The sequence below is a fragment of the Aethalodelphis obliquidens genome, unplaced genomic scaffold (genome assembly GCF_003676395.1).
Source record: "Aethalodelphis obliquidens isolate GAN/ISIS:26980383/991018 unplaced genomic scaffold, ASM367639v1 scaffold16, whole genome shotgun sequence".
Classification (NCBI taxonomy): Eukaryota; Metazoa; Chordata; class Mammalia; order Artiodactyla; family Delphinidae; genus Aethalodelphis; species Aethalodelphis obliquidens.
Genome location: NW_020837960.1, coordinates 15,464,668 through 15,491,215, shown reverse-complemented (window position 1 = coordinate 15,491,215; position 26,548 = coordinate 15,464,668). Strand labels below are relative to the sequence as shown.

The 26,548-nt window shown below is 36.7% G+C and overlaps 1 protein-coding gene and 1 long non-coding RNA gene across 2 annotated transcripts in view; one reads left to right on the top strand and one right to left on the bottom strand.

Annotated features, from left to right (window-relative positions):
- The window catches only part of LOC113625618 (uncharacterized), a 47,978-nt gene extending 37,584 nt beyond the window's left edge, over window positions 1–10,394 (top strand). The window contains exon 3 of the long non-coding RNA XR_003434749.1: window positions 10,187–10,394. This is a non-coding gene — a long non-coding RNA (uncharacterized LOC113625618). The remainder of the gene's footprint in view (window positions 1–10,186) is intronic.
- On the bottom strand, window positions 1,969–24,473 carry ITM2B (integral membrane protein 2B). The gene is made up of 6 exons (XM_027116299.1): window positions 24,182–24,473; window positions 7,349–7,477; window positions 5,666–5,872; window positions 4,769–4,879; window positions 4,135–4,285; window positions 1,969–2,998 (listed from the first exon to the last, which is right to left on the bottom strand). The coding sequence occupies exons 1-6, from the start codon at window positions 24,296–24,298 to the stop codon at window positions 2,913–2,915; spliced, it is 801 nt and encodes a 266-aa protein (XP_026972100.1). The 5' UTR covers window positions 24,299–24,473; the 3' UTR covers window positions 1,969–2,912.
- Between the last annotated feature and the right edge of the window lie 2,075 nt (window positions 24,474–26,548).

The following is a 26,548-nucleotide window of genomic DNA, read 5'->3' as shown; positions in this document are numbered from 1 at the left end:
ATACGCACATACACAAGATGGAGTGCCGCACAGAACTCAAGGGCAGGGACGCATGTACAGCTGAGTCTCGCCTAGGCCACCAGGAAACCAGGCAGTCCTCTGTGCCTGCCTGATGATGTCATCTTCTCACTCACTTCCTTTGCCTTCTGATCTTCCCAAGCCCATGCCCACACCAAGACTGCAGTCTCAGGCATGGCACATGAGTTCAAAGGGTATAACCCAGAATCTCAGTTGGAGATTCTGGGCACCATCTGACTGACCAAGCTTGGGTGAGAGGGGCACCCCTATTCAACTGACTCTATATAAGGGATACATCTCAGCATTTTTAATGGCAAAAATGTCATACATTACTGAAACGTCCAACAAGAGAGAACTTATTAGAAAATTACAGCATATCCACGATAAATATAATGCAGCCTTTAAAATGTAGAATTTTCAACGATCTGTAAAGTGCTTATATTAAGTGGAGGAAAAGACTGTAAAACAGTAAAGACACAGAAGTCAAGTGCATAGACCAAAATAACAACAAAAACGAAAAATCCAGTGAGCTCTCGGTAGGTGGAATAATTTCTATTTTCCCTGTGTTTCTATATATTTTCCAAATCTGTCAAGAGTGTGCTGCTATTGTAGTAAGATAATACAGTTTTAAAAACACACTCAATTTCTTATTATGATTATTTCTGGGTGATGGAATTATGGATGATCTTTATTTTCTCGTGAGTTTTTTTCATTCATTCATTTCATTCAAATTGTCCATTTGTGGTAAAGACAATGTTTTGTGTTCAGCAGATTATTTTGGTTCTCCTCCTGGACACACCCAATGACTACATTTCCCCATCTCCCATATGGCCTGGGGTCATATGGCTGAGAAGCTTCTGGCCAATGGAAATGGGGAAAAGCGCTGTGTGCCTTTCAGGCCTGCCTATAAACCCCTGCAGGATTTAGCACTCTAGCTCCTCCCCTTCCAGGGCAAGTTTGAGGATTCAAAGCTGGCATTGTTACAAGATGAGCAAGTGTGAGTCCCTGGGAGACTTCTTGCCACATTGAAGTAATGATGAAAACAGACAAAATCCTACTGTTTGAAGTCACTAAGATGTTAGGATTGTTACAGCAGTTCATCTGTCCTAACGAATAGAGCATTACTATTATCCGTAGGAAAACAGAAACTAAAATACAACCTTCCAAAATATAAACCTTCAACAGCAGCCCATGATCTATTGAAGGAAGTCCTCAAGATGGCATAAAAGGTCCTCTATTACCTGGTCCCATGTACTTCACATTCCAAAAATCTCACTGTCCCTCATAAAGGCTCCCAAAGCTCCTGGACCCGTTCTTCCCCATTACAGTACCAATCACAACTGTATTGTAATTAGTTGGTTATTCATCAGTCCCTTTCACTAGACTGTGAGTTTCCACTAAGGCAGCAGTTGTCTTTCTTCTTCACAGGTATACCTTCAGTGCTTCATGCCATGTCCCGGGCATATAAAGGATGCTCAGTTAAGTATCTGCTGAATGAATTAATAATGTGCTCCTAAATGTTCATAGCCCATAAAAACTATGAAATTTCAGAGCCCTGAAGGTAAGGAAAAGCAATTCTCATTTTATTAGAATAAATTCTCTTCTAAAACAAATCCTCAATCTCTGAATACCTGACTAGCCAGCCTGAAGCTTTTACAGTATTACTGTAAAGAAACCAAGAGCCAGGAATCAAATAATATTCTTGTTAGACCAGAACTGGTTCCTAGACTAAATCCTTTATGGGTTTGTGATGCTTTAAAAATTCTGACTTCTTAAATTCAGAATTGGAATTTGTCTCAGGAATTTACAGTGAAATTACTCTTAGATATTTTAAATAGGGGTGGATTCTAAATTATTTCAGATAGGAAACTACCTTAGAAATATAAGAATCACCACTATAACTCAAAATGCTCCATTTGTGAGAAGACATTCTCAAGAAAGCACTTTATGTTCCTTGGAAAGTTCAGGTTTAATGACAGCCCTTCCATTAAATACAAAAGCATTATTCTACAATGTTTAAACAGCATCTTTCAAGGTTGAGTCTTAGATGTTACTTTAATAGCATCCATGAAGAATGTAGTTACTTTAAAAGTTTTTTATTTTTTAAAAAAACTTTGACTTTACCCACTGTATACAGAGAACTGGATTTTTAAGAAATAGTTTCTTCTTTAACATGGATTATCTCAAGATATGAAGAACCAAATTACTCTTTGGTTTTATTAGATGGGAAAAACAACACACAGTCCTTTAGTCAAACAACTTTGTGATATTTATATTCCATTGCACAGGTATAGATTATACAAATTAGTAATACAAGTTATTTCTTAAATTCCAAACATTTTCTAAAATATTATTATACCAGATACCTAGGATATTAAAACATCAAGGTGGAAATCATACTCTAAATAGTTAAATATGACACTGAAAATACTACACATTTTAATTAGAGGAAAATTAAAATGTGTGCTCAAATGCTCTAACAAACTAAGTTGCAGGGCAACAACTACAAATAAGTCACTGTGGTCCATTTTTACGTATGCATATATATGATTATTAGATAACCCCTCCTCTTGAAAATGCATAATTAAAACATAAAAATCTGGATAAATGAATTAATGAAATTTAAACTCTTCCTAAGATCTACGGTGAAGTGTACTATTACTTATGACTTCATACAACTACTAATTCAAGATAAAAGACACCACACCTGGAAAGAAAAAAAGATTTTTTTTTAAAGATAATGGTTTTAATTGAGTTAATGAGATGAAAAACAGTGAAGCCCTGTGTTCTACTTACATGAAAGAAGATTTTAAAAAATAATCACTGCACAAAATACAAAGGGTGGGGTTATGCTGTGGTGTTAAATTTTTCTCCATAATGTTTTTCTTGACTGTTCAAGAACAAATTAAAGTTTCCACAGCAAATTTGTTTTCAAAATGCCGAATCATAGCACAATTGCTGACTTCGCGTTTCTGAATACCTGTTTGGAAGGGAAAATTTTTTAAATTTCTGATTCTTCAGTAATAAATATTCATGTTAATTTTCACAGTTATTATTTAGACATAAAAAATATTTTACTCTATATTCCATTAACTTCTATAGTTTGATTTTTTTTAACACTGCAGAAGTAGATTTAACACTGCAGAAAATAATTTCCCTCTCTTTTCTAAACCAAGTATCTTAACAGACGCTAGTAACAATAATAATGCCATACATATAAATTTATGACCCTGAAGGTAGTGGAAATGTTCTATGTCTTGACTGTGGCGGTGATTTGCTGAAACTCAGAACTACACACTAAAAAGGGTGAATTGTATTATATGTAAAATTATGACTTTAAAAAAAACTATGAACCATAAGATCATTTTAAAATGAAAGAAATCAAGCAGCAGGCTTCAGGTGACTCACCAGCCCAATGTGGGAGAACAGGATTATCAAAAGTGCTAACAGAAAGCCAGGAATGCACTTTAACTAGGTGCCACAATTTCAAAGAAATCACACCATAGTGTATCTGCATGGCACTCCTTACTTTCTAAAGCTCTGTCACGTGTACTTTCATTTTATTTTTACAATGATCTTGAAAAAAAATGGGGAGATAATGTCATCACGTGAGAAAACAAAGGTGAAGTGATTTGGCAAAGCTACATTAGTTGTGTCAATGCTCCTAATTCTTCAGCCAAATTCCTTTCGAACTAACCTGACTGTGGTTATCTTCAATGTGATCCAAAAGGCAAACTCTGCTTAGAACCTAGATCCCTGAGCATACAAATGAAGAGCTACTTCAGAGACCCTCCGGATAAGCAGAACCCTTGCGCAGTACAGCTCAACCGAAGGGGTAGGATGGAAAGGTGGACTGGGTGGCCATATGCAAAGTGAGGTAAGAGCACCTCAAGGGAATGACATTTCACATTCACCTATTCTCTCTGAAAAGAGTAGATTTAGAATTAAGATGACTCTTCAGAAATCTAGAAATACTATACAAGGTACAATATAGTTTTATTTTCTCACTCACGGCAAGTGTATTGGTAACAATCACTAGCTTACATCTAAATCTAATTTAACACAATGAAGTAAAACAAACTTTTTTGCCAACATTTTAACATGAGAAAGTATTACCTTTAATGGTTTCTCTGCGTTGCAGTTTGTAAGTTTCCTTGTCATGGCACAGTCGATAAATATAGAAACCCAGGTGATCAATGTTTTCAATGCGATCAGTGATGACCATGTGTTCATGAATCAGATATGACTGAGGCAAATATGTCCCAGCCTACATTTGGAAAAGAATATATTACACAGATATCTCAAAACATACATTGAACAGACAAAGAAAGCAGACAAAATTCTTAGAGATTATAGTACAGAACAGAGATTGGCAAACTACTACCCACCATCTGTTTCTATAAATAAAGTTTTATTGGAATATAGTTGTGCCCATTTGTTTACATATTGTCTATGGCATCAAAATTGATTAGTTGCAACACAGATCTTATTTTTTAAAAGCCTACGATTTATTCTCTGGCCCTTTAGGAAAACTTAAATATAATTTTAGAAATTACATTTTAATTTCAAAATATAAAGTATTAAAAGAGACAAGGAAAAAACCTGAAACCACAAGTCTTAGTTCCTCGTTGTAAAATGCTTATTAGCCATACTGTCAGTAAGATGGGCTCCTATAGGGCTAATTTCTCAACAAGGAATTCCAAGATGCTGTAACAGCATCAATAATAAGAAGTATTTGAAAGTTTTATACCTTTATGTTAATAAGTAACTCCAATAGGTTCCTGGGTGGCATAACAATGGAAGTGTTCAGAGGAATCACATAGCATTTATCCAGTTTAAGATCTAAATAGGCTGTGAATTTCTGGGAAGAAAAAGATATATTTTCATTAGATTAATGTACAAATATTACCAATATACAGACAGGCAGCAACTGGATTTTTAAGAATAACTTGTACTATTAGAATGTGTAAATCACTTACATTTCCACAAATCAAGAATTTGGTGGGGTAGGAATGGAAATAGTAATGGGAGAGGAAATTTTGCTACTAGTAAATACAGTTCTTATCAGATAACAACAAACTATTAAAATTAACTCAAATAAACTATCACCTGATTAAGAGACTTAGTCCCCAGTCCCCTCACTTATAAACCCTAATGCCCTCCAAGGCATCCATCTATTGTATATAAAAATTAACTTCTCTCCTATGCATCTAGAATAGTACTAACTAGTTACTACCATCCATAGAGAACTAAGTCAATTAAATGATTTTGTGTTCTTACGGTTCAGATGAGAAACCTGATCGAGAAAGACCATCTCATAGGATGGTTTTGAGGATTAAAATGAGTTAAACTAAACCATGTAAACATTTAGATTTCTAAAAGCAATTTAGCAGCAAAGGAAGAACAGCATATGGTGTGTATTAAGACAGACAAGGCAAGGGGAAGAAAGGTAGGTTCACTGAGGGTCTGCTTCAGACAGAAAGCCCATCAAATGTTGGAGTTTATCTTGCAGGGCAGAAGAAACCCAAGGCCATTTTTTTAAAAAGTAAACCATAAATAGAATAAATTAGCAAATACTGAAAATGAAACTACAAAATCATCAATTAAGGAACTTGCATTCTTTTACAGTTCAGGGCACCTGGCTCACCTTGTTAAAATCATGAACAATGTTGGCAGGATCACTGTCTGCAAACTCTGGGATAGGCACGCTGATGAATTCAACCTCATCTTCCTCAAAGATCTTAATATTTTCCTCAATGGTCTGGTAGCGAGCAGCTGGGGCATCTGCAGAAGGCTCATTTAAGATGACATCATCTTTGATGTACTTTATTCCACAGTAGTAGACGTCATCTGGCTACAGAGAGTTTAAACACTATTTCAGCAATTCAGTGGAAGACAGGTTTTTAAATGTAAGTATTACTTAAGCTGCCACCTTTACCTACATAGCATTTTGCTTGCAAACTCTTACTTTTAGATGACAAGTCAGACAGTTTAATTACAGCGTTAACACATTCTTTAAGATCAGGTTTTAAAGTACTGTAAAAAACCGGTTTCAGAAGGAGAAAAGCAGCTGATTTCTCCTTTACTTTTTGTGTTCGACAAAAACAGAATATAAAAGCAATTATCCATCTGGTGACAAGTAAATCTGAAGAAACACACAGGCCTATTTCTACCTGTAAGCCTTATTTTTATAAAAGAATATATTCAGAAACCAGTAATGTTTTTCTGAAAGAACATACTTCTAAAACTTTTTGATGTGATTCACTGATTACATGATTTTTCTCTCATTAGCCAAAAGGGATAGTTTTTCTGAAATTTCCACAGGCATACAAGTAGTTCTGATTTTGCCTTAAAATATATCACAATTAAGTGGAAAATATCAGATTATAGTAAATCATTATAAAGATTTTTTTTTAAAGTATGCATATACAATAAAGATTAGGAGCATGTAACAAAATGTTAGGTCAACAAATATCTCTGGACAGTGGAATCGCAAATGATTTCTTTTATATAAAAATACATTTCTTGTAAAAAACTGCATTAGAAAGATGACTAGTATTTCACTAATATCTATCAACATGCCATTATTCAAAAAATATAGAAAATGAGCACAAAATTTACACATCCTATGTAGAATATTTCACTTTCTAAATAAAATCTATTTGTCAACAGTTTCTCCAAACTCTGGTATGTTAAAAGAAGTACACATACTGAATTACTGTCTGAGAAATATATCACAAAACAGAGATCATAAATCATAATCATTGTAATCAGAAGAAAACAATGTCTTAATCCACTGGGATTACTATTCTGTAATAAATTATAAACAACTTTTATCCTAAATTACTTCATCATTATTGCTGAAATCACATTCTTAAGAGAAACCAATGACTGGGGAAGAGGCAGAGAGAAGTGGAACCACTATACTCTGGGCCCAGGAGCAAAAGGCTATTGTGGGGAAGCCCAAAATGTCTATCAAATTATAGTTTATCAATATGACATTTGAGGCTGGTGTATCTATTCAACTGCCAATTGAAAATACTATAACTTAGCTATTAATTATGGTAGGAAAATTGAGGGTTAGTCAATTTTTAAAAATCATCCAGCAATCTATACCCTTTAGTCAGCAAAACAATGTTATTCTGCTTTTAGTGACTGTCTAATAGGTTCAGCAAACTTATGCTCAGATTTTTTAACATAACTGTAGAATAGGACCACCACTCTGACTAAAGGCCACAGACAAAAAAGCACAGGCTTAGAACAGGTTTGGGTCAATTTTCTAATACACGTGAAGGAAAGGCAAAAATGTCCCTAGCATTTTCCCACTTACTTGAAGTGCAAAGTATTTGTACAGGTATGCTCCTCCTAGAATGACACCTGCAAGCATAAATGCTAGTCCAAAGCACATGCACCAACACCAGGCTCTTCTTTGGCCAACTGGTACCACTTCATCTGGGTCCTAAAATATGAAAAAGACTGATGATCAATATCTTATCTGCAGTCAGAATCACAGAAATGTCAAGCTTGAAAGAAACCTTAATAATTATCATTTTATAAACAAAGATATAAAGACCAAAGGAGTCAGGTCTCTAATCAAAATCTACCCAGGAATGATTAAGTGGTGGTACCAGGACCCAGCCTAATGCCTCCTGAGCTGAGACACCAGTCTTTTGGGAGAGTGAGTTCTTCTAACTTTCAATACCCCACCTGCCACCCATATCTCTAGAGCAATAAATTACATACTCCACAATTTCTATTTTCTGTGCCTAACTTTTAGTGATTAAAATATCTTCTAATATTTAAAAATTCAGAAGAGGCTACAATACAACTTTGTCGTGCAAAATTCTGGTGCTGAGTCTTGTGTATTACAATGTCAGGGTATATGAGATTATTTATAAATTATGTGTTAACCTGCTGCAGGTAATTAGTATTTCATACTAGGTACAAAGCCATTCCTAACCAAACATAATAAAAATTTACACGAAAACTGGGGACAGACCAAATAATATTAAACAGATTCTTTAAACAATCAGAATCTCAAAAAAGTAGGACAAATGTATTTAAAATAATCCTGTAATTCCACTGCTCTACCCTAAAGAATCCCAGTTTAACAAAGTTCAATTTTTTTTTTTTGGTAGTACACGGGCCTCTCACTGTTGTGGCCTCTCCCGTTGCAGAGCACAGGCTCCGGACGCGCAGGCTCAGCGGCCATGGCTCACGGGCCCAGCCGCTCCGCGGCATGTGGGATCTTCCCGGACCGGGGCACGAACCCATGTCCCCTGCATCGGCAGGCGGACTCTCAACCACTGCGCCACCAGGGAAGCCCAAAGTTCTTCATTTTTAAGATATCAGTAGAAAACTGAGGAAAGATTTAGTAAGAAAATCTTATTAAGTCAAGAGACAATACAACTAGCACACAATTTTAGACTTCTGATTTTGACCCCCCTCAAGGAAATAATTTAGCACTGGAACATCATCTAGGGTCAGGATATTCAGTCAGATACACTCCTTGCCCTTCTAACTCAGGCCCTCTACTGTCGCTTCAGAGTTATAGTTAATTTCTTATTTGTGCCCATGTTCATGTGCAAAGAGCTGACAAACAAATGAGATTAGCTGCTGGTATTATATAACCAGTGGCTCGAGAAATAGTACAGGCAGCAAAAGCAAGGCTCCAGTTGACTTGAAACCAACATAATAAAAGATGATCTAGTAAGTAGTATGTGTGTACAGCCCTTCAAGTATATCACTCTATCCTTTGCTTGGAAAACTCAATATGGGATGGATTAAGGGAGAAAGTAGATTTGACCTACACCTCCATAGATAAATAGGATATAACTTAAAAGTTAGGAAGAAAACCTGTAAGAACAATGCTGGATACGGTTGAAGCAAGAATTCAGTGAGGAAAGAATGAAAGCTAAGGTTATGTCTTCAATTCTAAGATAAGGAATTTTAACTTGATACTACAGGGGTAAAGCCCAAGCCCAGATGTCTCAGCCAACCAAAAACAATTTAAGGCGCTTGGGTTAGTTGACGTTTAAACACAGAATTTAACACTGTAGAAAAAATGCCATTCAATCTAAGGATTGGCTCAAACACTGTGAGAGCATCACACTTTGCTAGGCATACCTGTCAGTGTATGGTATGTATACTCAAGACAACAAGTACAGCAAGGAAGTAGTGTGTACTGAGAATAAACCTAGAGGAATTTATCAAGCCATACAAGATACCCATCTGTGAACAGAAAGTTACAAGAATTCCACAGGAGTCATAAGGTATTATGAAACCTGAATGATAAAGTACATGTAGTGTTTTGCTTGAGCCCTTGTCTGAGATGAGAAACAGTTCCTAGCGTAATTAATTTTAGGGTGGAGGCAGGGTGGGGAGACGAGAATGACAAATGGAAATAGTCATTTCTAAACATTTGGTATCAGCTGCTGAGACAGTCAAATGTGTGCACAACACGCCCCTGTTTGGCAGGCTCTCTTCACGAGCCGCACTTAAAGGGATAGCCAAAGAGCATATGGGCAGACACTTGTGAAAGAATATGCAGCCCCGAAGGTTAAACTGATAACAGTGTCCAGGCCTTTTGCTCTACCATTTTTAGCAGGTCAACAAACAATATTTTCAAGAATAAATTATAAACGTCTACTATGTGCCAAGAGCTGTGCTAGGACTGGGCATGTAGCCTCTGCCAAGAAAGAGATCGCTCAGATCAGCCTGGAAAACAAATATACAAAAAACATGAATATGCCATAGGCTCTAACAGGAGAATGTAGACAGCACAGAAGAAGGGCTGATTGGGAGAAGACTTCCCAGGGGAGAAAATACTGGAGAAGAACGAAGGACGAATACTTATTACCCATGCAGAAGACAGAGTGAAAGGGCATTATGTGTAGGGCGAAGAATGAATAAAATCATGGGGCCAGAATGTATGACATTCCACGGGTCACACGTGGTACGGCTGGAGTGCCCAGTATGGTGGTGAAGGGTACAGGGGCGAGAATGGAGAGGTTACTGGGGCAGGTCACAGAGGGACTTTGTGTAACAGGCTATGGAGTCTGAATTCTCATGTTCATTCAAAAATCACATCTCAGGACTATGACAATAAAACAAAAATTTTTAATTTCTCAAGAGAATCTAACTTATAAAATACCTCATGTACTCACAGGTCATTTGTTCAGCACCTCAACCACGTGAACCATGGCTTAAGAATCAGGAAATAAGAGTCTGAATCTCCAAATTACAGACCCAAAGTCCATGCACCACAGTCATCTATTTCATAAAAGAGGTAACAGGTCTTCAAAGTCTGTCTAATCTCTTTTTTTCTCTAAATTTCTATAAGGTTAGTATGGTAGCACCAAGCCAACCGTGGCACTTAGCTGGCACTCAACTAATATTTGATGAGGGAGTAGAATGTAGAAAAAGTTTTTAAAAGCTTGGTTATTTATTTTTTTAATGACCCCAAAGTTACACATCAGCAGCCAGCGTGACAATGAAAGGTGGGGGCAACATAAGAATTTATGACGCACAGGAGACTGTGGCTTTTTAGCAAAGAAGAGTAGCCCTAAGCACGCAGCCCAGTTCAACATTAAGGGCCTGTTATTTGCAATGTACTGTGCTAGATCCTGTGGGAAATTCAAATGTGACTAAGACATGGTTGAAATCTTAAGCAATTTACAGTCAAAATTAATAGTATGCATGACAAATAAATGACGTTCCTTGTTACAGTCTGAGTCACAGAGAAGGGATTAAAGTATATTCAAGATAGAAATGTTGTTAACCTAAGTGATTTAAAAATGCATTTTAAATGATTAAATTTTAAAACTTGAAAGAGTATACTTAGAGAAAAAAGCCACATGTTAAGATTTAAGAAAAACCCCACATGACCATCTCAAAATATGTAGAAAATGCATCTGATAAATTGTAACTCCCATTCATAATAAAATCTCTTTGCAAACCAGAAGAGGTGAAATTCTTTAACATGAAAAAGGCTAATAATCAAAAATCTACAGCAAACCTCATATTTAATGGTGAAACTTCAGAATTAAACCATACCCTTTCAAGTCAGGAATGAGAATGCCCACTAAAACTGATTCTTTGTTTTCATTCAACATTGTACTAGAGATCCTAGGTAGTACACAAATGATAGAATATGAACTGATTAAAAGATTAGAAAAAAGAATACAAAGCTGTGATTATGTCAAATGATATAACTGTCTATGTAGAAAATCTGAGTAAGTCACATTATTCAAACTAATTAAGAGTTCAGCAAAATTGCTGAAGATCAGTAATTAAAAATCAACTCAGTCAAAGATTTACACATAAATAGTCCTAGCATCATTATTCATAATAGCCCCAAACCAGAAACAACACAACTATCCACTAACTGATGAATGGATAAAGTGTGGTATATTCATACTGAATCTCAGAAACACTATAGTGAAAAAAAAAAACTCCAACGCAGAAGACTACCTACGAAAAGGAAAAACTATAATGACAAAAAACAGCTTAGTGGCTGTCACGGTGAAAGGAAGATGGAAGAAGTATGAGGAAATATTTCAGGGTGGCGGAAATGTTCCATATCTTGATTATGGTGGTGGATACATGACTTTATACAATGACCATAAATTCAATCAAACTGTACACATAAAATAGGTGCATTTTACTGCATGTAAATTTTATTTTAATATGGGGAATGAGAGAAAAAAATACCAACTGAGTTCCTATATACCAGGCAATAAAAGAAAGTCTAACAACACCAAGTGCTGGAGAAAGTGTGGAACAATGGGAATTGAGGACTTTTGCACAGTAGACAGGAGCTGGTACAAATGTTTTGAATAACAATTTGGCAGTACCTAATACAATTAAAGATACATATATCTTATGACCCAGTAATTCCATTCCTAATAACATAACCCTAGATAAACACTTTTGTACACAAAAAGAGGCTCAATAATGATTACTGCAGAATGGTCATTAAGGAAAAAAATTGGAAATAACCTAATGTCCACAAGTAAAGAATAAAGTATTATGGGTTCATATAATTAAAGTCTAAATGAAACCAACTAGCACTATTGATTTTGAGATTAATCTCAGAAACATAATGCTAATGCAAAAAAATTTTTAAAAAAACACCATATATTGAAGACTTAAAAAACATATAAATGGTACTATAAATTCTTTGTTTTTATATGCTTGGATTATTTCATAATTAACAACAAAAATCATAAAAATCATAAGAAAAAGGAAAACCACTCCTGAACAAGAGCAACTTCACTGGGACATAAAACTTTACTTGGCCTAATTTAAAACAAGTCATAGACATTTCCTCCCCTTGTACTGCAATAAAACTGGTGCACCTTAAATGATGCTGATAAGGTAAAAGAACTCCCACAGGTGCTGTACAATTATCACCTCATTAATCTTCCTAAAACCTCAAGTTTTTACCCCAGTTTATAAATGAACACGCTGAAGCACACACTGGCCTATAATCACCCCTCAACAGTAGGGACAGAAAGAAGCGGCTTCAAAAGCATTCTCACTCTTGCACTGTACTAATTTCTGGTTCGAATAAATCTTACCATATGATAATAAAATTACTTAACCAATTATATCTTAAGCAAAATGAAGAGTAAATTCTGTTCTGGTACTTCAATTAGTTAAGAATTAGGTCACCTCAATCAGTTCCCTAAGAGGCTTCAGTAAATGTGCTTCAATTATAAACTTAACTCAGACAAAATGCAAGGGTTTTCATATAATTTTTATTCTGTGCCCATACTAACAACTCACACTTCACGTCCTCTGGCATCTCTATGTAAGCCTTCTTTGTAGAATGAATGAAGAGACACTTTTTCAGAGCTCCCAGACATACTATTTTGCATTATTAGAGCAAATGCAACAACACCACTTTAGGAACCAGAATACTAAAGAGGAAAGTATCTCTTAGGGTTAAAAATCGTATTACAAAAAAGAAAAAAAGAGATGGCATAAAACACTTTATATTTAAAAACAGAAATCCAGAAAAGAACCAATACAATTTATTCAACTCAGAGTAGCATAAGCTACTGAACCTTCAGAAATATATTTATTTAGAAATATGTACTTTTAAAAACACATTCAGTAATATCAATAAATAGGGGTTGCACAGGCCAGCTGCCCATGGATGTGTTGTTTGGCCTGTACACTGTTTTACAAAATACAGAATTAGCTGCCAACGTTAAATATATATATAATAATTCAAATTTTCACAGATTTCTCATCAATGTTCTAGTTTTCTCAACTCCTCCCCCATCATTTTTCTTCCTAGTGAAGACCAAACATACCAAGTACTTTTCTACAGTGTTGCTTGGTTTTGAACCTTGATTTTCATTTCCAGCTATGACTGGGTATGCTTCCTTCTGAGAACCTAATTTTAAACTACTTCTCCATATAAAAGGGTTTTGAGTTCTGGGTTCTAGAAACTGGATTAATATGGTGAATAAAGCAGCTGAATCCTTTAAGTGACAGAACAGGTATTCTTTTGCAAAGAACAAATCCAAGCATGAATGGCATAAGCAAACCAAAAATGGTGACAGAGAGAAGCTGGGATTGGACAAGCTCAGAAAAACCACAGTCCAAGAGCTACGGGAATAAAAGATGGTCCAGACAACACCCAGTTCTCGGACAGACAGAAACAATGAGAATGACAGAAACTACTCATGGTATAATACCATCTGTATGAGGTTCTGGCTAAAGGTTAAACTACAGGAACAGAAAACTGGGACAGGTGTGACACTCAGGATTGACTACCAAGTGATATTAAAGAACATTTTGGGGTGAGGAAAATATTCTGCATCTTGACTACAGTGATTACACAAGTGCACGTATTTGTCAAAATTAACAGAACAGTATAAAGCTAGAAAGGCTGAGAATTTCAGTATGTAACTAATACTCCAGTATATTCGAATTCCTCTCCTTTCCCAACTTATGAGGAGCAAGGAGAGTGTTTTTTCCTAAAAGCCCATTAAATGATACTGAAGATGAAAAAGATATAAACTTTTAAGAAAGATAAGGATGAAAAGATTGATAGCAGACAAGAAATCTCAAAATTTTGGAGGATGGGAAACAGACAGACAAGTGGTATTTTAACTTCTCTGTCTCAATCACCTCATCATTAATGGATTAATAATAGCACTAATCTCATAGGGTTAGTGTGGGGACTAAATGAGGAAATACAACTGAAGTATATAGATCACTGCTTGGCACAGAGTAAATAGTAAGTGCTAAGTGATAGCTATTAGTATTATCCCCACCACCATCTGACTTAGCTGGGAAAGGTAAGCTGAAACAGGTATCTTCTTGGAGTAAAGCCAATAAAAAGTAATCTACACCTTTCATTTTTTAATATTCCTTCTTTTTTCCTTTCATAATACTTTATTGATGCACAGAAATAAATTTAACTTGTTTTGTTAAAATATACTCATGATTAAAAATATATATATACTCATTAAATTAAATTAATTAAAATTGCTTACAAATAAACTCTTAAAATATGTTCACCCTTTAAAAAACAAACAAACAAAAAAGCAATCTACAGCAAAATACTGAAAAGGCCAATTAAAAAAGGCATTACTGGAGAGGAAAAGAAAATGACTTCCTATTCCAATGAGAATTCAAAAATAAAAACCTTGGTCATCATTTAAGATCTACTTAAAAAAATTTCCAAAATGTTTTCCTAACTATACTCTTTGAACCACAGAACTTACACAGGCAATCGTTCCAACTGATTACCATCATGTAGGATACCAGTGCCATCCATTTGCCACTGGTACATGTTCTATTCAGCTGGCTTCTACATTAGTTTTCTTTTCCCAGCATGGAAAAAAGCAACAAAAAGACATGATCCAGCAACCTGTTCACCATTAATAGCAGTAATTCATTACCAAATATATTCTGCTATATGTAAAACACAAAAATCTATGGCTAAGAAGCTAAAAATCTATAAAGACACCAAACATTTGTTTGCATTTTCTCTTGCTCATTTAAATCAGTAATCTGAATTTTATTTTCTCATTTGACTTTTCAGGTAAGATTGATACTATCTCAACTAGGGTGAGAAAGTTCACATGAGAAATCTTATGTCTGAAATGCAAAAAGGGAGCAGCTTTCCAAGTGATTGGCATTATATGGATATTAATGTTACTGCATTATTTTACACTTGGAATAGGGAGAGATTTTTTAAAAGAGAAACTAATCTAAAATTACAATGTCAGGACTTCCCTGGTGGTCTAATGGTTAAGAATCTGTTTTGCAATGCAGGGGACGCCAGTCGACGATCCCTGGTCAGGGAACCAAGATCCCACATGCCAGGGGGCAACTAAGCCCACGCCACAACTATAGAGCCTGTGCGCTCTGCAGCCTGCGCACCACAACGAAAGATCCCGCATGCCACAACCAAGACCCAACGCAGCCAAAACATAAGTAAATAAAATAAATAAATATTTTTAAAAATTAAAATAAATAAAATTACAATGTCTACAAAACCAATTTCTCATTAATGTCCTTTTTTGTTAACAAATCCTATGACACATAAGCAGCAAAACAGGAATAAAAAAATTAAAATTTTAAAGCCATTGCATAACAGTTCAACTACTGTGAGAAATATGAAATCTGAACCAAATTATTGGCATTATATAAAATTAGCACATGCCTAGGTTTAAAAAAAAAATAGGCCAGAACTATAAAAAAAAATTAGGCTGTAAATGCTTTTAGTGCTGGATTGTAATTTAATCACTTTTTACATCATTAGGGACAAGCAGAGTATCTGGTACATAGCACAATATTAATATAGGAATACCTTAAGAGTCTTCTATTCTTTTTCCTACTTATTAATATTTTAAAAGATGACCATCATTTAAATATAGTGTTTATTCAATCTACACTGAAGAGAAGTGTACTAATGATAATACTTTTGAAATTTCATCAGGTTTTCCAATTCATATTGGTGAGATTAAACAACAGCATTATATACAAATGATATTTACTGTTAATAACAACCTTTACTAGGGATTGATAAATTGGTCAAGATAGATTTCTTCTGCCACTGGCTGAATCATGAGTTCATATTGTTCCTAATAAGAATATCAACTGTCTTCCTAAAAATTTTAAGTATGACAGGAAGGCTCTACTCTATAATTCATCATAAAATTATGTGTCAAGATTAGAGGGGGAAAAAAGCAAACCTGTTCTGGACTCATTTTTGTATAAATCTTGGATTTTAATGTCATTCAACGAGATAACTATACATTTGTATTCAAATGAGTCATTCCATGTAAAATGCAAAACTTTTGCAGAGAAAATTCCAAGTATATTCTTCTAAAAACATAAAGTAATTCAAATGTGGAAAGTTACATCTCCCATCCAAGTTTAAAAATTTGAAAGTTATATAAAATGACTATTAGAAAACATAATTCCAGTTCTTGAGATCAGAGATATTTGTCTCTCTAGAGTGAACGTGTAAAAAGTGCTTTGAACCTATGCCTAGCACCAAATGCATGTACAATAAACACTGAGTAGTCATTTCATCTTGCTCCCTTATTCTACCACTCTCCTCACCCTTGGATCCAGGGGGTTGTTTTCTTGTGAAAACAGACACAGATGTTTAAGTAGGCTGTGATTAATTTGGTTTACATGGTTGGTCTCTCTGAGTTACACCAGTGGCCTCCTGAAGGTTGAGGTGTTTAGTGAATTTTAAATCCCTAGTATATAGTCTGGCCATGCAGTAGTAGGTGCCTCTGAATATGTGATCAGTGTACTTCTCAGTAAGAAAAGCTCCTGTATGAAAGAGCCATGAAAGCTTATTTAGTCCAATACATCATTTTACAGATAAATATAATGAGGCCCAGAGAAGTTAAATAAAATTATTTGTGCGGTATCACCAAATAAGGCCTGAATATCATCTGACTCCATGTGCACACCTTAGGGAAGGAAAATCATGGAGCTATTAGGTCAATGACCTACCTAAATAATAGGTTAGGCAAATTAACTGGTAATAAGTGACGTGATACCATGTTACAACTGGATAACACTCATATCCAACCAGAAACATAGCCTAGCCTGAGTTTCTACAGATTTTTCCTATCGTAATAGGTTTACTTAAATTGAGCCACACTCCTAGTAAGCACTATGTGTATGTGGTAACCATTACAACAGTAGTGTTCGTATTATTAACATGTTGACAAAATTAATAGCATTTTTCTCTATTATTCATCAAATTACAAAGGACAGTAACAGAAAGTATTAAAATCATATGCACATGAAGGAAAAACAATAAAGAAAAATAACTCAGGCACACTAGCATATAAGTATTTCAAAATCAATGAAAAAGGCAAGATATTGTTACAAAAATGAACCTAACTTAGAGGAATAAAGCCACAAGGCAAAAACCATGAAGTTGGTAGTGAGTGAGTTGCCTCTAATATTACTCATGAAGAAGACAATTTTGGAACATTAAAAAGGGAGACAAGAAGATGCCTCTTTTTAGGTCATCCTGTCTGACCTTAAACTGGTGTTAATAAAAATGCACATAGTTTCCATTATTATCTATTATTATCATTAAGCCCATTTTTAATGTTAAAGAAAATATTCTAATAAATCTTAAAGCTATGAAGACAGCTGAGTTGAAAGTTCTATTATTGATTTCCAGTTAAATGGTTATCTTTACTTCCTCCTGAAAGCTCAACAGAGTGATAGTAAAAGGATAAATAAATAAACCTTAAGCCAGAAAATGGATATGACAGAAAACAAAGTATGTCAATAACAATTATGAAAGCTGAAGGCATAAGGAAAAAAATCTCAAGCTTCTAGAGGAAAAACAAAACAAAACTGGTCATATTCAAAGAACCAGAAATCAGAATGGCATCAGACTAGACGATAACGGAGCAATGCCATCAAAATGCTGAAAGAAAATTATTGCTAACCTAGAATTTTATGCCCAGATAAATTATCAATTAAATGTGAAGACAGAGTAAAGACTCTCAGACAAGTAAAGTTTAAAAAAATAATTGCACTCAGATGCTTTTTCTTGGATTTATAAAACGTAAGATCCAACTTAGGATGGAGGCAAAGGCAGAACAATTCCAGGATAATAATTACTCTCAGGACATCGGTGTAGAAACATACCTAGAATACAACTAGTCTGGGTGGAAAGACTGAAAAATGACAAATGAAATATCGCCAAGAAAAATATGGAACTCGTTAAGTTATCTGATAAGTTTGTAGATACAAAAGGCAATTATACTGCTGTCAGAGAGTATGAGGATGAATTAGCAATACATAGAAAATTAAGCAATCCTCCCCCTTGACCCAAGAAGTCAGTTATCGAATTCAGGGGAAATAAAAATGGTTTTGTACAAGAAAGGAAGTAGAATAAGTTATACTACTTACTCCAGTGTAATGCAGTATAACTACATTAACTAGTAGTTATACTGCATTACTACTTACTCTGTGTTAAGTTTCATGTCAATTATAATAAAACCATGGACTATCAATTTAACCAGACATTACTATAACTATACTAGGAGAACAGATTATGTATATACCACGTAAATATATAGAAAAGGCTAAATATTCACTTTCCATATTAGGAAGCCAGTAGGTAATATCTAAAATTGCAAAAAACATAATAAAACATCATAATCATACTTAAAGCAGAGAAAACAATCTAAGATTTACGCTTTATTCTTAACTCGTTATGCAAAACATTTAAGTCTTGAAAAGTAATTTTGGCATTAAAAGTTAAAACATTCAAATATACAGAACTCCATTAAAACTTCTCATTTTTTAAAGTATGAAATTCAACTATGCCAAAAAAGGTTTATGCAAATATTTCAAAATCTTAAAGTATTAAATACCTAACGTCATACTTAGTGTCAATTTCCCAAATAAACTCCCTACATGTTTAACTTGAAAATGTTTAGGATTTATAAACTGTGCAAATTTAATTTCAACATTAATTTCTCCTCTGACAAATATATTTTAGCTTTAAGTCATATAATTACTGCTAGAAACTTATCAAGATTAAAAGATAAATATTAAATGAAAAATTAGAACATCCCTCTATCATAAAAATAGTAATATTTTCATTTCTGAAACTCAAGATTGAAAGTCTTCTGCATAAGAATAAAAAGTCTATGTTATTCTTACTTGCTTTTCCCCAAAATGGCAGAATTATAAAAATACTTCATTCTTTCTTTTCCTCTAATCAATTAAAGAGCTCAAAAAAAACTTCAATTGTTTAAAAACAATTTTGTTCAACTGTTGGTAACACATAAAATAGAGGATTATACTGTAGATTTCTTTAAAGCTATTAAGTACACGTATCATAAATACTGATTAAAAGGGATAATCACAATTAAATGATTTTTTAATGATGTTCTTAGTGTCATATCTACAATAAAATTTCTAACTTTCAACTTTCAGTTGCCTACCCTATAAAACTTTCATTGTTAAGCTCTGTGCAAGAAAATGAGAGCCAAGGAAATAACTCTACGCATAAGCTTCTTGAAAACATAGCTCCAGTGTTGCTACTTTCTACAGCATTTTGACAAAAACCACCACGTGCTGTCAAATCCTTTATTTTAACAGGCAGCAGTTATGGCCTGAAAAGTCCTTTGATGGTAAAGTCCTTAACTCCTTTAGTCTAAGCTCTAATAAAAAATGACAAGTTTACCGAAAAGTTTAAGAGGATGCATTCACTGATGTCATTTTGAAAAGACACAAATTTTTCTGGCTCTTCCTCTACTGACACTATGACATACAAAGGAGTCCAAGAAGTTTTAGTTATACCATGAATTCAGAAAGTATTTTCCTTTTGGAAAAAAGAAAATGACTTTCAAGTAGACACTCCAGATATTTAAGTTATGGTATGAGAACAAATAAATAAAATGTCCCACCTTACATCAAGCCTTAGCAATACATAATGAAAACTTCTAAAGTTAAATTCTAAATCAATTTAAATAGGCCTGTACCATGTGTTTCAAGAGATATTTCTGATTAAAATAATACTTCCATTCACTTAAACCTCTTATATGGCAGAGCTGATATTCCATAACGTCTTACAGGTTTATAATTTTGCCAAGGATAATATACTTGCTTCTATCTAGTCCGGAGAAAATAAGTTTAAGATGACACTGGGAAGACCCCAAGCAGGTAACCTCCAACTGCACGACATGCAATTTTGTCCACCCTCTGCAGCTGCAGCAGCCCGTGAGGCGTGTGTACATAGGAGGTCCTGTCAAGTCACTTGGTAGGCACAGGGGCAATTAATTTGTCTCCCAGAACTAATCCTTCACTTCAGACATCAATATCCTCATGAAGAACTAAAATGCAGTGACTGTAAAGTGTTTGCTGGCCAATGTTTACAGACACCTAAGTTACACAACTAGGTAATCATACGCACTTTTGTTAAAGGGAACCAAGCTCCCCATCCCTTCTGTAAACATCAAAACATTTCAGTAAATGTCATCATATTTTATGTTCCTTCTCCCCTCTACCTCCCCAAAACCAGAAAATACAATGAACACCAACACCACCAAAAGGCAAAATTACCAGTCCTGTTTATGCAAACAGAAATGCCAGAAAGTGTGAAGAATTAGGATCCAAGTAGCCATTTTGTGATGGGTAACTCAGAACTTACTGGGTTAGCAGTCCTTCACTTATGCTTCCATCCTGCCCCATCTTTTCCGCTCCACGAGCATTTTACTTTTCCTTTTAAGGAGGTCTGCAACTACAACTACGATGCACAGCAGAGAAGAGGCAACACTATTTATCAGCAAAACAACTTGCACGGATACCTATGAAGGAAACTTGAGCTTCTTCGACGCCCGAGATCGGGAAAGGCATTTCCTAATTAGGCATACAACAGAAGTTGTTATTGACAACTACTGTTCTACAGTGAGGTAACCCAAAATGAAAATTGAGCGTATTACATAATACCTCTATCTATCTCCTTTCTCTGTGACCCATGGCTACTTAATATAAGGAAGGAATGTAACATGCTGAACATGGGGAGGAACAAAGGGAACAGTCTGATTAGGGTGAGGAGGTAGTTATTTTTTTTCACAGTTAAAACAATTTGATTCCTGCCAAATATAATTATGTAATTCTAGCATTTTCATAGAATTTTAAAACTGGAAGAGTCCTTTACAGACCATCTGCTCCTACCCTGTCATCTTACACATAAAGAAATCTAAAAACTTAAGTCCAAGATCAAGTAGTTGTGTAATGACAAAACTGGGACTTCCAACTCAGGACGTTAAGTATTTTCTTTGATATTTACATATATATAACAATTTTCCAAAGTTCAAAGTAGAAACACAAACATTCATGAATGAATTGCTGCCTCTAACATAAAACATGCATATAATTTCAAATTCACCTCTATTACACAAAACATAGGGGAAAATGTAGGGCAAGAATAATAAATAGCAAGCTAGTTGAGGTAATATAATCAATAGACATGGCTGTTGGGATTAATAGCTACTGAAAAGACAAGACTGAAAAATGGGACAATGGAGCTGTTTCCAGAGGGTCCTCACCCAGCAGTGAGAAGAGAGATAAAGAAATAGCAAAGGACAGGAGCAGCGTAAAAGTACTGGAATGCGTGTTACATAAGCCAGCTGACTGGAGTGGTAAGAATTCTTCCAGCATAAGGTCTGAAGAATCTGCATTTTTAAACCAGAATCCCAGATGATATCAGGTGACCCTTAAGAGTACATTTTGAGAAACAATGGTTTTCGGGATATCATGGTCTAGGAGAGTTAAAGATACTCAAAATTCTTGTTCAGGGGTTCTGGCCCATTAACTAGCTAAACTGGATCCTCTCCACCAACCAGGCAAGGAAATGCCCCAGGCAAACACAGGAAGGCTGATTCTGTGCAGAATCCAGGGAGTCAAACTCAGTAGTTCCCCAGCACAGTCACCCCAAGGAGCCAGAGAACATTAAGGAATCACTGACCCAGCTCTAAGAGATCTTCCACAAATGTCTGTTATTAAGTAAGGTTTTCATTTACTGTTAAGTGACTGATTATAAGGATTCTAGTTTTAATGTAGAGCAGTATTTTGTCACTCACTTAAGAAGTCTTTGAGCTTATAGCTAGAAAAAGAATGTCATTTTGTATCTGCCAATTCATCCATGACTGCTATGTGGTTACAAAGGAAGACTGGCCCTCACAGCTTTGTTCCAGTATTTTTCTTTGGCTATGGGGATCTGAGAAAACAGAAACAGAAAACATAGCACAGAGCTATGAATGGTTACTTTTTTTCCTGCTGCTATGACCATAATATTTGAATACGGTGAAATTGTGAGAAATTCTGAGAATCTGAAAACAGGGTCACCATTTCAGAAATGACAGTAAATGCCAAAAGTCAGATTTAAAGCTGCCCAGCAAATTATTTCTGATTTTTGTCCAGAGTTTCACATCTCTTTCACTACAGGAACAGGGAAAAGCCATCTGAAGTGACATCATCCAATCCTTTCTCCCTCTCTCTTTTTTAATAGGAGGAGTTATATTTGTTCATACGATTTTTAAAAAGACAAATAATAGGATTAAAATCTATCTAATCTCTATCTACGTATTTCAGTCTGTTATGACTGAGTACTTGACTATCAACTTATTTTAGGTACAATGAATGTTAGATAAACATAGAGCTAAGATAATAATTTGCTGCTGGAATTACCCTCTGTGGATTCCAAACATTTTCTCTTAAGATCAAGACGGTTTACAACGGATTCAGGAAAACAATACCAATACCAAAACTCTAATTCCTTTTAGGGAATCAGTCCACTTCCTATTTCAAGGCAAGACAGTAATTTAAAAGTCAACCCCTGACGTTTGTTTTTAACTAGAACATTTCCAAAAAATAAGTACAGGCACATCCAGATTAACGTTGTATTTTCAAACATTTTTTACAGTGTGTTTTCCAGTAGTAGTAATTTCCATTAGATCATATAAAAAACAACGATTATTACTCATACTTGCACAAATTATTAGTTTTTTTAAAGTTAGAACTAAGTTTACCCTACTTATAATAGGTCTTGAAAAATGCTAACGAAAAAATTAAAAATTACGCAACATAAATAACTTATACAATTGATTTCTACAGGATTAAAATTTTGCAGCCTGAAAAAGATCTCCTAGAAAGAGGCTGTGACTCTTTCCTTTTTATTCAACTTCTGAGACAATTATAATCATACCTTAAATGAGAATTATTGTAAACCACTAAAACTTAGCACAATCATGGTCCCTCTCCTGATTTTTTGCTTAGGGCTAAAAGGGGGATTTTGTAAAATAAAGGACAATTTTACAAGGGACGTAAGACAAGTTTGTTACGTTTAGTTTCACTTAGTGTAAGGGACTCTCGTAAAGATACTGATATCATTTAAAAGTCAATTGTCGGTTTTACACAGACATCCACATAGTAATTAGCGATCTTTACCAGGAATAATCGTTTTAATAACAAAATTAACAGCCAGAACCTACTCTGAGCAGACCGTCACCTTGCTTTCTCCTCTCGCCCGCTCCCTCGCCCCCCTCTCCCTCCCCAGACCCCACGGTGAAGTTCACCTGCCAATACCGAAGGGCCGTGGAAAAAGAGGAGGTAAAGAAGAAAATGCTTTTAAAATTAACAGGCTTTTACAGTAGCCGGACTTAGTGCAAGGACTGTTCAGCCTAGAAACGAAAGTAGGAAGCTACAGAGGTGTAGGCTTGTAATGATGTCAGCCATTTTAGGCACATTATACTGGGAGGAAGTGCCAAACTCCGCTGTTGTTTTTGTTGTTTTGCGTGCCGCCGCCGGTCTCCAGATCGACGGAACCCAGTCCTGGCCCCGGGCACATTCCCGGACTGCACCAACGACCGTGCACTCGGCACCGTTCTCCAATCCTCCTCCCCGCAGGCCTCCCAAGCTCCCTATCCCGCGTCAGGCGCCGCTTTCCGCACACGCACTTTCTTACAAAGAAGCTGAGCCGGACAAGCAAGGGGAGCGGCCCGAGAAAAAGGAGAGCTCGGCCCTCTCGGGGACTCTGTCCCGCGCCCCGCGCCGCTTCGGGCGCAGAACAGCACCGGCCCCTCGCAGCTCTCCCGCGGGCCCAGCGCCCACTCCTCCGACCCCCTGGCCCTCGGACCTTGCAGTCCACGGCGACCGCGTTGTGGGGGATGATGAGCGCCTCCTCGCTGCTCTTGGGCTCGCCCTTCTTGGCCTCCTTCTGGGCCAGAGCCGAGTTGAACGTCACCTTCACCATGGCGCGGTCTGGGGCGCCCTCGGAGGGCGGCGGTGGGCTCGAGACGCGGGCTGCGGGCTCCTGGCTGCGACTGCAGCTTCCTCGGCCGGGCTCCGAGCACGGCTAAGTGGCGGTGGCGCAGGATACTGCAGCACCAGCCCTGCAGCCTCGCAGCTCCCGGACGAAGACCAAGACCGTTCGCTTTCCGCCGGGGGCGGGGCCCGAGGAGGGTGGACGGGGGTGGTGTGCGGGGGGCGGGGCCGGAGGAGGGCGGGGTGGGGTCCTGCGGGCGGACCCGATGTGCAGATCCGAGCCGAGTCAGACCCTGCTCTCTCCCCGGGTCGGAGGAGAGATGTAACCGGGAAGGGCGCTCCTGCGTGCGGGCCTGGATTTTGCAGTTTTAAATTAGCTTCCAACCAGTTTACCTCTGTGCACAATGTTGCAGCTGTGTAGCAAAATCGGGTGAACTTTACCGGTCTGCCGCGGATAATGGGTTAACCTCCGGCAGCGCCAGGCGGACCCTTCCCTGCCAGCTGCCCGCACCGAGAACCTAAAGGCCGTGGAATTTGGGGGCCTCCACATTTCCATTTTCTAACTTTATTATGGAACCGACTCGGTGGAGCACAGAAATGTTTAATGCTCTCTATCCTTGTGACTTGTGATCCGACCTCACCCAAGGGCGTTACCTGACTCAGACTGGCCTTGTCTTTCTTCCCCCGGCCCCCGCCATCGCACGGTCAACGGCTGCCCTGCCTAGTCCCAGAGCAGTTGGGAGGAAGTTTCTAGGCAGATTTGCATTTCATACATCTCACATTTCTAAAACAGAATGTTCCCCTCCCGTGTAGACTTGGACAAAATCCACAAGCACACGAGATTGATTTGCGATTCATATTCGATGATGAATCTTTAGTAGCTTTGTCCAAAATTTAAAAAAAATTATGGGTAAAGCAATATTATGTTTTGAAGAGATTTCGCTTTCACCTAATTCAAGAGAGGCTAATGGCCTGCAGTGTTACTGGGTTAATGACTGTGTCAACAGATGGCCCTTTGGACAAATGGTTGATCTTGAACCCTTCTTCCACTCGGCTGTGTCCTGATTCAACCAGAGATGTGGGTGCGCTCTAGAATGTTTCAGCTGCGGCAGCTCTGCCCTGAGTCAAGCATGAAGAAAGTAGGTTGAATCTGAGTTTCTGGGGAATTTGGCCATGCTCAAGGAGGGGGTTAGGTCTCTCAGACCCTCCATAGAATCAGACCACAATTCCCTGCAAAACATCCCAAGATCTCAAAATCTTTCAGATTATATATTTCCAAGAGTCATACTGGACTGAGGTAGAAACCCAGCCTAAACCAGGAGTCGGCTTAGGCATTCTGAAAATCGAGTGAAAATGAATTAAATGTTCAATTGAAGATAACAGTAAGAGTTAGGTTCCAGTCCTGGTGCGTACTGATCCTAGCTAGCCATGTGACTTGCAGCAGCTTATTTAAACTCCCTGGGCCTCCCTGGTTCAGGGATCAACTCTGTGAGGTTGACTCTCACATAGTTGACTATGTGAACTGGCATAGTGTCAGAGATTTCTTGAGACACTACAATTGAAGACTAAGAAATTCTGGAAGCAAGATCTAGATGATTATAAATGATTATACTATATCCTTCCTGCTCCTCTTTTTGTTATGATGGAATGGTGGGGAAATACCCAAGGCATTTTGCATTAGAATTAGTAAAGAAAACAAAACTATGAACAGCACTATTAAACAAATTAGGAAACTGAGACAAAGAAGGAACAAAGGAGTTTGACAAAACCAGAAATTAACCACCCCCCTCCCATTTCTAGTCTAAAAGACTCAGGAATAAAAGTCTACTCCTTGTTTTGTGTACCAGCAGTGAGCAACAGTTTAAAATCAGTTGGCAAACAGTCTGGGAATAATCTCCTGGTTTTGTTTCTCTACTTTATCTGGTGTGTCTACAAAACTGTGTAGTACACAACAGAAGAGATAATGGAGAAGCTGGATCAAGACAAAGCAAAGCAAATCCAGTCTCGTGATTTGTGAAAGGTCACCCAGTGACCCTGGAAACTGAATGGGGGAAGAGGAGAGTCAATGACCCAACCAAAGAAAGTTAAAAACATAGTCATAAGTTACCACTAACCACTAAATGTAAAGGGAGTCTTAGAAGACCTCTGTGTGCCTTTTTCATATTGATTTTGAGAGAGTAAGAAGATGGGAGGAAAACGAGTCAGAGAAATAAATTCAAGAATCTTAGATCATTTAGAT